Source organism: Pimephales promelas, chromosome 22, assembly GCF_988280905.1.
Source record: "Pimephales promelas chromosome 22, fPimPro1.hap1.1, whole genome shotgun sequence".
Classification (NCBI taxonomy): Eukaryota; Metazoa; Chordata; class Actinopteri; order Cypriniformes; family Leuciscidae; genus Pimephales; species Pimephales promelas.
This window is the reverse complement of record NC_142790.1, coordinates 21,801,750-21,816,669: the sequence shown is the minus strand read 5'-3', so window position 1 is coordinate 21,816,669 and position 14,920 is coordinate 21,801,750. Positions and strand designations below refer to the sequence as shown.

The following is a 14,920-nucleotide window of genomic DNA, read 5'->3' as shown; positions in this document are numbered from 1 at the left end:
ATATATCATCCAGCCTAGTGACTACTATTGATGTATATCGCACTGTTTTGCAACATTTCTGCTCTTCACAATTTGCAATTTACCTTAGTTATATTGGTTTTCCAGTCACACTATATTATCTGTGACTGAGAATGCAGGGCCTTACATTTGAGCTGTCGGATATACATGCATGCCTATGCAGTTTTGTTTATCATTGCTCACTAAAAATCTCATCCTAATTTGGCTTGTCTGCATCCCACACACATTCAGTGGTCTTGACACTTGTCCTTGCCCGCTCTGAATTCCCATGTACCCTTCCAAATCAATGGTCTAATTTGGCTTTCTCTCGAAGCATCTGTGAGTGTACTCTGTGAGTGTCTTTTCTACTATCCATAGTCTGTATCCAGCATTCATGACAGCTGTCCCTCTGTCACAAGACATTATGAGTGTCACCTTTGATCTTCACACAGTGCCAAATTGTCAAATCTTGTCCAAACTGGACTTCAAGTGCACACTTTATCTCTGTTTTTGCTTTTCTGTTTGTCCTTTCTTCGTGCCTTTCAAGAGTGTGCAGTGGTCTGATATGTAATCTTTAGTTCTCTAGTGTCCATTCAGGAACTATTCCATTTTTCAGGACAAAGTCTTTATGACAATTCATCTATCAATGTTACGACTTTCTCTACCCTATTCATAGTGACCTACTTTCAGGAGTTCCTTACTTCCATACTTGACAGCATTTTACCCCCACCAAGTTCTTCTGTATCTGGGTAAATAGACTCCTGTTTTCCATGCCTCTTTACAATCCATGTATCCATGATACAAAGAATGCCCTGGTCCATCAACTCTCTGTGCCCCATGACAGCCATCTGTTTGTCTGTGTGTATGTGGGATGGTGTTTGTAATTGACTTTTAGGTCTCCGGAGGGTCTTGAAGAGTCATTATGGCACACTGAATCCCACACAAGGGCACTGGTAGTTTACACACTTCCCTCCAGGCATCATATTCTGTGTCATACTCTAGCACGTTTGTTGTACACACCTCCTGTCCTTCCTGCCATTTTCTGCCTCCAAACATAAGCACGCGTCTGCCCCCTGTTGCGGTCAAACCATAGCAGAAGCGGTCATTCAGTAGGGGTTTTAGACGGGTCCACAGGTCTTGCTCAGGACTGTAGCGTTCAATGTCACAGAAGGGCTCATACATTCCCAAAAAGGTGTAAATTCTTCCCCTCACTGTTGCCATCTGGTGGCCGAATCTAGCAATGGACATGTTACAACGTCTCTGCCAGGCATCCCCCTCAACCGAATTCAAAAACAACACATCTTTGCTGCTCTCCGGGTTGTTGATATGAATGCCACCGGAGATGTAGATTCCTGTTCCAACAGTGGCACAGGCGTGCCCATGAACTGAATTTGGTAGGGATACACCACTGCGCCAGCACCCTTCACTCATATCGTACCTTTCCACAGATGACAAAGCAGGTTCACCCTTCTCGCCCCGTCCCCCAATAGCAAAAATAACACTTTCCATCACACAGCAGGCAAACTGTGCCCTCTTCTGTAAGAGTGGTTCCATCTCCTCCCACTTCTCAAACCGTGGGTCATAGCGCCACACCTTGTCAGTGACAGTCATCACAGCACTCTTCTCGTTCTCCTCATCCACCTGCACCACCTCACCACCTAGTACAAATAAGAAGTTCCCAACAACGCATACTCCCTGGTGCTGTATCTTATTTGGTAGTGATCCTGAAAGTGGCTGGAATTTCTTGCTGCGAGGTTCGTAAGTTAGGATCTGATTCTGGGGTCTGTTTGCTTCTGGTCCTCCTCCTATCAGAAGAATCTTGCTGCTTATGGCTCTTAGGCTGGTGTGGACACTTTGAAGTAGAGGTTGTAAGGGACCCTGAAGGTGGTAGTTAAGCGCTTTCTGCACTAGGCTACGGATGAAGGGTGTACGTAGAGCAGGTTTAAGTGCACTAAGTTGAGACAGCTCTTCAGATGGCACCAAACCAAATCGGATCTGACTGAGCAATGCATTACTTTGCAGGGCAGATTGCGGGTTGCACTCGAGCCAGTCCAAAACTAGCCGTAGAAGTTCTGTCTCCTTCACTCCTGGCATCTCCTCGGCTACAAGCACCTCTTGCAGAGAATCAAGGTTTAACTCCATTATCTCAGTCTTGTATTCCTCACTTGCAAGAATTCTGCACATGTTCCTGGCAATGAAAGAGTTGCTGTCATTGAAGGCTTCAGAAAGGCCATAGCATGCTGCTATGTTAGCAAAAAAGCAGCAATTGTCAGGAGTTATGCTCTCTGAGATGTACTGAGTGCAAAGATCCACAGCAGGAGTGATCTGTAGATAGCAGGCAGCCTGCACTGTGACCTCCAAAGTAGAGGGTGACAGTGAGATCCATGAGGTGTAGATGAAGTCCAGTATCTGCTCCAGGCCCAGAGATGACAGGGCTGGCAAGCTGATGGTGTGAGTACTGGATTCCAGAGTGTAGTCTTGGAACATGGACCAGAAGTAGTCACTGGAACAGGCTAGTAAAGTGCGATGAGCAGGGAACTCCACACCTTCCGCCTCCAAAACAACATCGCACATTCGACCCTCGAGACGCAAGCTCTGGTACCGAGACAAAACACCTTCTCCATGAGTGCTGCTGAGCATCAGATAATAATTCATCACTAGGAGAAGAAGGAAGAGAGATAAGGATGACCAGGGTCAAGAACAGGTGAGTTAGAGAGATAAAGGAAGGTCCTGCAAAAGTAAAGAAGACTGAAGGAAGAAAAGGTCCGCCGCACCAGCCGCGTCTGTTGGGATGTGGTCCATGACTTCTGCAGGCATCAAATGCGTAAACTTGTAAAGGGGAGGGTCAACCATTGCTCCTCCACCCAGTGGGCAGCCTCCAAACCTCTTGCCTCAACAAGATAGGCATGTGCTTTCTACCAGATCTCTAAAAGGGAGGGGAGAATGGATGGGCAGACATTTTGGGGCCACAAGGGGTAAACAGCCTCGAGCTAGTTGCCCTTTCCCTTTAGTTAGATGGGAACACAGAGAGCGGGAGGGATCATGCCGGGGGTTTATTATGATATGCAGATCTGAAGTCATCCCTTGATAAATACAGGAGTTAGTCAGCACTGTGGATTTCTGCCTGTCGCCACTAGAAGCCACATTTCATGAAGGTGACAGGAATAGAAACTCAGAGGGACAGTCAGGACACAGTCTAGCCCCCCCCCCCCCCCCCCCCCCAAAAAAAAAAAGAAAGACAGAAAGAGAAAGGATTGACAGTGATAATCCTGTCAATGAGAACCATAGGGTGATTGTTCAGACAATCTCAGTAAGGCACAAAGAGACAATAAAATTTGTTTTATAACCACAGAGATGTTGGCTAGATTTCTGATGAGTGAGGTTGAATTATAGCCTAGTATTTGTGTGTAAGTCTGACCCACAGCGAAAAGGAAACATCCCACCCACGTGAACATCGTACCCTTCATTCTCCCTGAATAGCTACTGGCTCAAAGCTAGGATGGGGCAGCATCAGGCCAGGTTGCGAAGGGGGTATTAAGTATAAGAGTGACGGGTGATTATGACAGAGCTTTTCGTGTAATTTGCACACCCTCTCCTCATAGTTACACGGGTTTCTCCTCTGTCTAGGGTTTGCAATACAATGCTATATATTGTATTGCAAATGCTTGACAGTGGAGAAACATCTATCATAATGTAATTGGGAAATGGACTCATTTGTGAATTCGCTATCACTGGAGTGCAGCTGCAATAAGGTCATGATGAATCATATGGGGGTGTGTTTGAGTGCTATGTGTCTCAAGGAAATGATTTTGTAGACACTGTTTGTACTGCCAAATCCTGTGCATACTTCATAATCCATTCGGATTCTCGTTTTAAAATGAGTAATTGGCCTTTTAGGGACCTTGGCATTTCTTTTCCCATGCATCAGCAGAAATAACTGCCATGGTTTAAATTAGATGCATCAACTGTGCCGCACTTTTTATATTTCGTCAACAAAACCAGACTCCACTTCATTGCGTGCTTTAAGGTCTTTTGCAGGATCATACTCTCTTCCACCACTGCAAAATCTATTAATACAATTTATGATTTTATTTACACCTGATGGGTTTATTAGTGCATTTAATTGCATATTCAGATGATTTATGTGTCTAGGCACTTTGTGAGTGTGTTTGTGTTCGCAGGTGACCCTTCAGTCAAGAAATCTGCCAGACCTGAGTGGCTTTCTAAATATAACTATCTGTTCCTCCTGATAGGGGTTTTGTTTGGCTCAGGTGGTCATGGTGAACAGTTTTGATAATAACTGGTGAGCATAAGGCTTTAGGTAAGAAAATCATTTTAATTAACAAACATATTTGATATATATACAGTTTGAAATGTATAATGTAAAGCATGTGATTGCACAGAAGGTGGCTATATCAAGGAATCGGCGGAAGGTGAGGTATGCTGAGCATTTCGGTGAGAAGTTTTAGGACTACAGACTCGCTCTCTTTGCATTGCATGTTGGGTAATGAGGGAATTATGAAGGCTTTGTTGATTAGTTGTTCCTTGCACCTCTGCCAGATGCTTAATCCTGAAATATTCCATTCCATATCTACTGTACATGATTGATAGGTCCTGTTCTACCGTTGTACTGGTTGTCTTTTGTAATGTTTGTGGCCATTTCTTTGCTCCAAATAGATAACAAGTACTATTTTCCATTGTATGTGCCATTTTAGAATAAAAGCAAGTCTTCAAAACTATGAAACTACAAATAAAAATGTGCAAATTATGCTAAATAAAGGCTGTGTCCGAAATCTCCCACTACTCAGCCATGTGGACTATATAGTATAGTGAGCTTGACATTTTGTAGTGCTGTCCGAATGTCTAGTGATGATTATTATACCCTATATAGTCCACTCAATGTATCCCAGAATGCATTTTGAAAAGTAATGTACAACCGATGGTCAGTAACCCAAGCCCTACATACCATCATGCATTGGGCTGATCGTAAAAATGGCGGATGGATGACAAGGGGAGCAGCTCGACAATACAAATTTGTCAGACAAATGTAAGTTATGTTCTGTCTCCTTTATCTTAGGATATGTAGCTATTTATGTAGTAGTATCCAAAAGTGGTGTTTCTATTATGCTGGTGAGCTCACTACATAGTGCTCTACTCCCTACCCCCTACATAGGTAGTGGTTTGAGTGGAGATTTCGGACACAGCCAAAGATTCTTCAAGGTTGCCACCCTGCATCCTGGGAAGCTTTTTCAAAAGGCTTGAATATATTTCCATGTACGCTGAATACTTGTTGGTTGTATGTCTTTCACTTCGCAATCCAATTAACTTCACAAAACGTTGTCTTAAATCCAGTCAGACATTTGTATTTGTATGGTGCTTTTCACAATACACATCGTTTCAAAGCAAACCCAAGAAAATAGAGCCTTACAAATGAAAGAAATACATGTGTAGACACAATTAATATGCATTGTACACGTTTCCCAGCTTTTGACTAATAGCTCCTAATGCAGACTTACTCTGATCCAAGGAGCGATAGCCTACATGATCTTTAATAAGGACACTTTCACCCAAAGGTCATGACACCTGCTGCTAGTAAACTACAGATTGCAGATCACTGTAGATCACAGAACAGAACATACACATGCGATGTGATTTACAAGCGAGAAGATGAGCATCTTCGCACTGTTAAACTAATCTCGGTTTATGTACATAACAAACTGATAGTGCGGCATTTGAAATCCAGTTCTATTTGTTCGAGGATAACAAGTGCTGGCTTCCTCCTACGGGTTTGCTCTTGGAGAGAACGTGAAATCATGTTTTATTATGCAACAGCCTACTCATGTACTGCAACACACAAGAACAAAGCCATAGATAAAGAAAAAGTAGGGAGCGGAAACAAGCAGCTTGGCCATTTTAAATACGGCTGTCAATCGGAGGAAATTGAATCAATTAAACGCATGACTTTCTGATTAGTTCAAATTTGCCGCAATTATTTGCATTGCATAATAATCACTCTAGATGTAAAATGTATCAAGAACATTGATTTTATGGTGTCACATTTTAACGAGTTAAGACTGAAGAATCTGAATCTGGCTAAAGAATGGAGGAACTTTAAGATGAATCAATGCCTTCAGTCTCATATATTCTATTTTTAGACTCATTTATGGTAGTAAGAGAATACAGAACTACTATAAAATCAAACTTAAAGGGATAGTGACAGCATTTTCATTTTGAGTAAACTATCCCTTTAAGTTAACACACAAAGAACATTTTTAAACGAAAAAATACAGAATATGATGCTGGGTGGATGACCTATTTTTTGACAGACAAAAACATGGTTCAGAGCTTTGAATTGCTCAATTCCCATCAGTCTTTGCATCGATAGAATCCATCCCCTTTCTTCATTCTCAGGTCAGTTGGTAGTGTCATCATTAAGGCTTGCCAATGATTCCGTTGCGACCGATTCTCTGGGGGGTTTTGTTAAATACATGAATCTGATTGGATGGAGACCGTAATCAAAGCCTTGGATCAATTGGGGGTGGAGTCACCTGTGAAAATGAGAATTGATTAAATGGGTTTACAAGCAATAAAAACATGGTATAATCTCGAGGTAGTTTGCTTGGCGAAATTTGTTTTTAATTCTGTCACACATAGAGTGGGTCACACACAGTGCATGTTTTGCTCTATAATAGGAAAGTCTTGTGAGGCATCCTGGGACTGCACACAACAGACTGACTTTCACTGCCCCACTGATCTGTGGAGTATTAATAGAGCCTGATTCACCATCATACCCCTTTACACACTCAAAGATAGCTAATAACACACTCCAGCATGCATGCTAACACACGTGCTAACTACTTTTAGCTACTGACACCATGTGGTCATGTGTGTGAACAGCATTCCTAAATTATTTCAGTGTGGTGTGTTTTGAAAACCGATTGCTCTTGTGTTTCTGCTTCTCTCTCTCTCTCTCTCTCTCTCTCTCTCTCTCTCTCTCTCTCTCTCTCTGTGTGTGTGTGTGTGTGTGTGTACAAGATCAAGAAGAACCAACAATGTGACAATGTTTGACTAACCAAAAATGGTAGATGGGGAAAACAGGTGTGACTGTGTATATTTGACTGTAAGATTTACCTGTGTTGTTTAGTCTTTGGTGACCCATTTGAGTTCACTTTTTACATTCTGGATCTCGGAGAGGTTCACGGCGGGGCCCGGTAGTTTCACAGCCCCGGGAAGGGGCTTTTTCTCCTCTGGAGTGACTGGGGATGGCTATGAAACAAACAGTTGTTGGAGATATTACTGAGTGGCCCTCACAAAATCTCTCAACAATGAATTTGTCATATTTACCCCCAAAATAAAAAGACTATTTTAGGACCAATAACTAATAGTAATAATATTTTTAACAAACACATTTGCCATATATATATATATATATATATATGCATTTTCACCATTTAGACTTTCTATAAGATAAACATTTAAATGGTTTATTAGTAATTGTATATATATTTTTTATATATTTATAAATGTGGAAAAAAATCTGTTTATTAGTACTTCACTACAAGGATAATGTAAATTAATTATATGAAGTCAACATTACTGCAATTTATCCCAAAGCAAAACAATCTCAGTGGTCTAAAATAAGATTTCTTCATGTGAAATATTTAATTTATTTCAATTGAAATGTGATCTGGACATGATTATAAATATCTTTATGTGTGTCTAATTTACCCAATTGTGTAAGTGTGTGCATGTGTGATTGTTTCCAGCAGAATCTGACCTCCTCTGTGTCTACTGTATCTTCTCTCCTCTTCACAGGATGTCCCGCCCCAGGACGCAGAGCCCCCATTGGAATATTAAGGTTGGCCTTTGAGACAGACAAGAAAATACACTGAGACAGTTACCATCGCTGCTATAGCCTCACAGGGACACTGCTCATTTACTCCTGTATTGTAACCACACCACAATACCAAAGTCATTTAAGCTCATGCAATATTGTGTAGTTGTCGAAACCAAATTAACCTTTCCACAAAACCTGCTGGACGTGTCTTCTTGCTAGAGTTTGTATTTCATAAAGAGCAAAGTGCCTGTATGGAAATGAGCTGCGGGCAACAGATAAAAAAGTGAGATGACAGACATCTCTCTGTTTGCTGAAGCCCGAAGCAGACAGCCTGTCTTTTTTTTTGTTTAGTTTGGTCTGGTCTTTATTAAATGCGTCTAAATTCTGTATTCTGAAAACGAAATTCCAAATGTGAAAATGTAAATGTGTTTACAAATTTACACTTGGAAGAAACCCTGAAAGGATCAGGATTCTTGCCACATTTCTTCTCATATATATATATTTTTTTAGCATGTTTGTCTTAGCCGTTCCATTATTTGTGGGTGAACCTCACGGAAACCAGGTCACATAAAAAAATATATATTTAGCATAAATAGTATTATTTTCATGACAACTAAACACATTTCCCCCAAAATTCTTATTAACAACTGTCATTTTCAACTTTATTTTCATATAATTATAAATATAATTTAAAATAAATATATTTTCACATAACAAAAGTGGTTTTATTTGCTCTTAGAACACTCTATATAGAACCCTCGGGTTCTTGGCTCAATTTTAAAGAATGCTTTATGTCAAAAAGGTTCAATCTTAAAGGATTGCATAATAATTTTATTAAAAACAAAATGAATTTATTCAATCTAAATCCATAAAATGATACCATGATGGGAACCGCTAAAAATAATCCTTTCTTCTAAGAGTGCAGAACCTCAAAGACTTATTTACTTTGTCATTTTCCTGCTGTATTGGTCACACAAGGTCAAACACTCGATTCAGTTTACAAATTTGCCATTTCGTGTTTTGATTAGAGCATGTGATCAAACCCTCAACCAATCGCAAACGCCCCTAAAGAGCAGACTTCACTCCAGTTTTGCATGCATTTCATGGTCCAGTACATCAAATTTGTTATGTCTTTGGCTCTCCATCAATATAAGCTGCTGGATGAAGTATTTAGGCTGTACAGTAGTGACCACGTGCTCCTGTCTTTGCATGCATGACCTCTCTTCCTTTTGTCTGTGTTTTCTGATGGACTGTCTCCTGAATCTTGAGTATTTTGGGGCTTTTTATGAATTTGTGTGTATATGGAGAGTTTTTATGGAAAGATAAATGTGTCTATTTTTGGCTGAATTGTTCAGTGTTTGTAAGAATTGTCTCTACACTGTGGTGAACTGTTATAAGAGTGTCTACGATATCGCTCCTTGCCAGACACATATATACAGTAGTGGTCATAATTAATGGCACCCCTGGTAAATATGATCAAAAATGGCTGTAAAAAAAATAAATCTTAGGATTTATTTATCCCATTTACCAGGGGTGCCATTAATTATGACAACTGTGTATATGTGTGTGTGTACGCACAACACTTTGAATTTCTGCATAAATTGGTCATAACGTGATCTGATCGCATCAACTGTCCAGTCTGCTTAAATTACAAACAACACATTCTTATATCCAACGTTTGATGGAGGTTATGCTGCCTCCTAAGGATCTACAATATAGATATCACATACTTTTTCATTGTTTTCACAGTGTGCTCCATAAAGACATGACAAAATACCTTTTTTGTTGTTTAAGCAAACTTGTTGATGACCATATCACATTTTTAACCACTTTATGCAGAAATCCATGTAAATTCACAGGGTTCGCATATGTTTTGCATCAACTGTATCAAAAGTGAAAAGGCTATAAGGATTGAAGTCTATTTTTATATCAATTGTTTCTGTTTAGATAAGAAAGGTAAAGCTGGACACACATCAACAACATGCAGTAATGCATTTCATTTACTTGTCAATGGCCTTGTGTACTGTAATGCATTGTACTGTACATTGAAATGTGTTTGTACAGTTATCACTCAGTGTTCAAAATAGGGAACTGGCTTTTCAGATTAAAATCTCTTATGTTGACGTGTTTGAGTGTTTTTGAGAAAAGAGGAAAAGCTCCATTTTGTGCCACTGAAATCAACACAAAAGCTCTCTGACTGTTCTTAAATTATGTGCAAACAAAAAACACACACACACCATTTACTCACCTGCAGGGCTTTGACATTGGTCGTCGGCTGTTTAGACATTCTGTGCAGTTGTGTCCGCGTTTCTGCAGTAAAAAGGACAGGAATAGACTGAATGCATTGATCAGGTGGATAGACTGGCCTGCTGTGGGTTTGAATGCATGTATTTTGTCTGGGGAAAAGTAAAGCCCCCCTGCGGCTCTCAGGTGCCCGTGGATAGTCTTTCAGTTGCTTAGTGACTCCTGCAGTGGGGAGCAGGTAGCAGCTCTTACCCCTGAATCATTTATGTTAACATGGAGAGGACAGGGCTGGGATAACACACACCTACACACTCTTTATACTGGATATGGAACATGAGGTGGAATATACTAATGTTGTAAATGAATATATGCATAATGCTATAGTTCAGCATGAATTTTGGATGGACATTTGAGGTGTAATGCTCAGTGGCTGCTCAAGGTCTTGGTATGGGATGAGAAATATGAGTTCATATTTGAGAAATGGATGACTTATATCCCCAGTTTTGCAGACAAGGCTTAAGTTTTGTCCCATGTTTGAGCTGTTTAAACTGAAAGCAACTTGCACTGACATACTTATTTTAATATATGCCAGAGTCATTGTTTTGTCTCACGAGAGACTTAATATTCAGAATAGAGGTTAACAAATAGCCTATCAATGGATATTTATAATACAATATATTGATTCAGACAGTAGCCTATATCAGTCAGTCTCAGCGTTAACTGAAAATTATAATTGAATATCAAAAATGCCTAACATAATAATGATGCATGGCAGTGAAAAGGCACCATTTCCCACAAATGACCCATGGGGAACACTCTAGACATTTGAAGAGAATACATTTACATACTTGGCAAACACAAACCGACACGCAAACAAACGCATTTCACCATCACACTTCAAACCGAGCAGAATGAAGGTTGAATCACTCTAATTTGTGTTTCCGAAAGGAAGCTATTCAGAAATACGTAAAATCATCCAGTGACCTAATAAACAGAGCTGTAGGCAGATGAGCATTGATTATGTGCTTGCGGGGAGCTTTCTGCCCATAATTTGCTCGGTTATTCTGCTGATTAAACGTCCCGCTGAAAACACCTGGTATATAAGAGGAATCCTCCAGTGAACTATACAGCCATCCAAATGCATTTGCAATATTATAACAAATCTTTCAATGTCTCCCTCCCTCCCAAATTTAACATTGGTCTTGGGGCAGATCAACCAAATCATGTCGGTTGGGGCTTACAGAGAGGTTCACAACCATAGCAACCGTTTTGTTTGCACATCAAGGGCTTTAAGTGGTGTGGAGTCACTACCGAGCATTGAGCTAAATTTACCTTAGCACTACGGCAGCTGTCTGACACTGCTCCAAAATACCCTCCTTAAAGGGATACTTCACCCAAAAATAATCCTGTCATCATTTACTCACACCCTCATGTTGTTCCAAACCTGTATGAGTTTCTTTTGTTCAGCTGAACACAAAAGATGATATTTTGAAGAATATGGGGAAACCAAACCATGGTTATCATTGACTTGCAATGGAAGTTTGGTTGCCCATATTCTTCAAAATATCATCTTTTTTGTTCAGTAGAAGGAAGAAATTCCTTCTGGAATGTTTGGGGGAGTAAATGATGACAGAATTTTCATTTTTGGGTGAACAGTGTCTTTAAACTCGTCAGTGTTCAAAATGGCTTACAATACTGATACTGCCAATATATAAAAAGCATCTAATTACAGCATAAAACTTGGATCAAACTACCTTTAGACTAGAAGAAAAAAATCTAACATTTTATTTTTGGTTCCTAGATTTGGATCCTAGATCAATTCCACCACCTACAGTAAAACACAAACCAGCCCACCAGATGCCGAAATCTCACACTGAATATTGCATTTCCAAAAATTCCCACAATGCTTTCACGGGCACAATTTATTTGCATTGCTGGAAACCTCAGAAGCTCTAGGCCTTTCCAACATGTCTGACAAAAATGATCGCTATCTTTAATTTTTCAAAATGAAATGTTTATTTGACACTGCACCTGATATCCAACTGTGTTGATGAGCAGTTCTTTCGACATATTAACTGAATTTAACATTCAGAATAACACTGTTTATTATGTAAATCATCAAACGTCATCACAGTCCTATGGTTAGATGAGATGTCTACTGCAGGAAAACCACAAGATAGACAGAAAAAGTATCATTTACATGCATATCAAAGAATGCTAATGCTTATGTAAAGGCAAAGCTACAGTTTACAGTTAAACCTTCCTGTTGTTCCATAGTGTGTCATTGGCCGAATCTTGCCAGGCTTGAGTCATTCTCACAAACAAGTCCCGACTGCCCACAAACAAAAAATATACATCCTTATGTAATTAGTAGGAGAGTACATTTACAGAAAGTTTGAAGAAATCTACAAGTCCATTTAAAAAGTTTGATTTAAACAAATTGTATTGGTTTCATTATATCATCATATCACTATATTGCATAATTTACCTAAAGAAAGCCCGTCCCCTATATTCAATGTGACCTTTAGCACCGTTATAGTTTCACACACATACACATGAACACACACATCTTCCCTCTGCGTTCTGCCCTCAAAAAAAAGTTGCATACCTGCTGCCGTAACAGTAAACCGCTGTTCCCTGTTGTGAGACAGACAGGACAAATGCCAATCTCTCTCTCTCTTTCTCTCTCTCTTTTCAGACTAAAGCAGTCTTGACTTCTGTTGTCCACGGTTCTGGTTTTGTTCAACACCTCTGTCTCTCTTTCTTTCCCTCACTGCAAGCTGTAGGGTAGTAGGGGATTCTGCACATATCTGGGATTTGTTCACACTATAAATAGTAGTGTGATACACAGAGGGGACCTGCTTTCTGTCCACCCTGACTGTTCACTTCACTGACAGCCGTTTATGCATACTGTCCCATGCATGTACACTATATACACACAGTGTGGTCCTAAAGTCCAAAGAACAGCGAGAATCTGGGATTTAAAATGTATTTTAAACATGAAAATAAAGTTTTGGAAAAGAATATTTATAAGAAATGTTATGCACTATTTCTGCCATTAATCAAGTAGGCTACATTAGTGACATCGGTCATGTGACTCCTCCATCATACAGATCAGATGTTTTTGCTTCCATCGAAACACAATATGCTCTTTCTTTCTTTCTTTTTCAAATGATGCAGGATAAAAAAATATTTTATATTATTAATAGAAATAATTAAACTTGCCAAGGATCAATAATATATAAGGTTATATCAAATATTAATACACACACATATATATATATATATAGAGAGAGAGAGAGATTGTGTACTGTGTATATACATTATACACACACAAATAAAATAAACTAGCCTAAAATAAATGAAATAATATATATTAATATATTGATAATAACGATATTTTAAACAAACTTAATGTTAATTATCCATCCATCTATCTATCCATCTAATATTAAGTATATAACATTATGTTAATTTATATTTTTATTGATATAATATATGCTTATTTATAGTATTAATAATACTATATATATATATATATATATATATACTTTTTTTATATATATATTAAATATATAAACTTGCCTAAGCATCTCAGGCTTTTCAACCCCCACTGTATATGCACACCAGAACACAGAATTGAAATTGTCACTGCTTGTTACATTTTCATGTATAATGTGTACTAAGGGTATATTTAGTAGACTATAACCTAGATCGAAATGTCCTCGATATGCCTGAACATAAGAGAGAATGTCCAACTTAAAGCTGCAGTACTATATAGCAGATAATGAATGTGGAAGAAAAAAGAGAGTTCAGAAAGAGTGAACGGTGACAGACGAGTACACTTTGGCTTTGCATGACACAGGACCCTGACATCATGACCCCACTGTGCCCTTACCTGTTCAGCTGCCAGCGTGAGGTCCACACCTCCTCACTGCTTTCTGTTCTGATATGATGCCCAGTCAAAAGCCCTGCCTGTTCTCTGTGAGGTCCTCTTCTGTACTCTTCTACGCAGTCAGAGAATCACTGTGCGACAATACTTATTAAGATCATGACCTAATTTAGGCTCCAGCATGCAGAGCCCAGGGAGACGTCTGATTGGCCCGTGGTTTGACATGACGACCCATTCCCAGTGGTAGCAGCATTGCCAGTTTAGAGGAGTTTCAGATCTTAATCTAGGCTGATTTGAACCCACAACTGGACAGGTATAAACAAACGATGGAAGCCGCACATAAATTCCCTGGAAAATGTAGGTGTCTTAAACTTTGTGCCAATACCTGCAAGAAAATGACTGAGGTGCCCTTGAGCAAGACACCTAACCCCCAATCGCTCCCCGGGCTCCACAGAAAAAATGGCTGCCCACTGCTCCGAGTGTGTGTTCACGGTTTGCAATGTGAGTGTTCACTAACTGCTCGCATACTAACTTGGATGGGTTAAATGTAGAGGACAAATTCCGATTAATTGGCCTTCACATGTCACTTTCACTTTCAGCGCACTGGTAAAATGTACAGTATACTTTGCATGCATAAGATTAAGCGTCTTCCAAATCCATAATTGCTAAATATTATTGGACTGAATGTGTATACTGTACTAAACTTAACATTTGCAAGAGTAAATATCAAACCACAAACATAAAATATAAAAAAATTATAAAAACATCTTTTGTCCTTACCTGGTACCACTCAGACTTGGCGAGTGATCCTGCTCACCCAGTTCCTTCAACGCTGAGTACAAAGCTCTACTGGAGCCACAGCTGATGGAAAGGTGTCCTCAGACAGCAGAGCTATGCAAATCCTTACCTGAATTCTCCTCCCACACCTGGCATCACAAACTTCCTGCTAA

At 39.6% G+C, this 14,920-nt stretch overlaps 3 protein-coding genes across 6 annotated transcripts in view; 1 reads left to right on the top strand and 2 right to left on the bottom strand.

Moving 5' to 3' along the window:
- The window catches only part of cnksr2a (connector enhancer of kinase suppressor of Ras 2a), an 84,670-nt gene extending 74,719 nt beyond the window's left edge, over positions 1-9,951 (top strand). For both annotated transcript variants that reach the window (XM_089125803.1, XM_089125801.1), the window contains one exon: positions 7,813-9,951. In XM_089125803.1, coding sequence (XP_088981929.1) covers positions 7,813-7,889 — 77 coding nt within the window. In that variant the 3' untranslated portion in view covers positions 7,890-9,951. The remainder of the gene's footprint in view (positions 1-7,812) is intronic.
- Positions 463-2,850, bottom strand: klhl34 (kelch-like family member 34). The gene has a single exon (XM_039684818.2). It carries the CDS (start codon positions 2,650-2,652, stop codon positions 889-891), a length of 1,764 nt encoding a protein of 587 aa, XP_039540752.2. The 5' UTR covers positions 2,653-2,850; the 3' UTR covers positions 463-888.
- smpx (small muscle protein X-linked) lies at positions 5,335-14,901 on the bottom strand. 3 transcript variants are annotated; one of them, XM_039684820.2, is made up of 5 exons: positions 14,751-14,901; positions 10,083-10,144; positions 7,775-7,861; positions 7,129-7,263; positions 5,335-6,545 (listed from the first exon to the last, which is right to left on the bottom strand). In XM_039684820.2, exons 2-4 carry the CDS (start codon positions 10,119-10,121, stop codon positions 7,138-7,140), a joined length of 252 nt encoding a protein of 83 aa, XP_039540754.2. In that variant the 5' UTR covers positions 10,122-10,144; positions 14,751-14,901; the 3' UTR covers positions 5,335-6,545; positions 7,129-7,137. The 3 variants fall into 3 exon arrangements, with proteins under 3 accessions (XP_039540754.2, XP_039540755.2, XP_039540753.2); XM_039684821.2 differs by lacking the exon at positions 14,751-14,901 and adding an exon at positions 13,977-14,132; XM_039684819.2 differs by lacking the exon at positions 14,751-14,901 and adding an exon at positions 12,687-12,847.
- Positions 14,902-14,920: the final 19 nt, after the last annotated feature.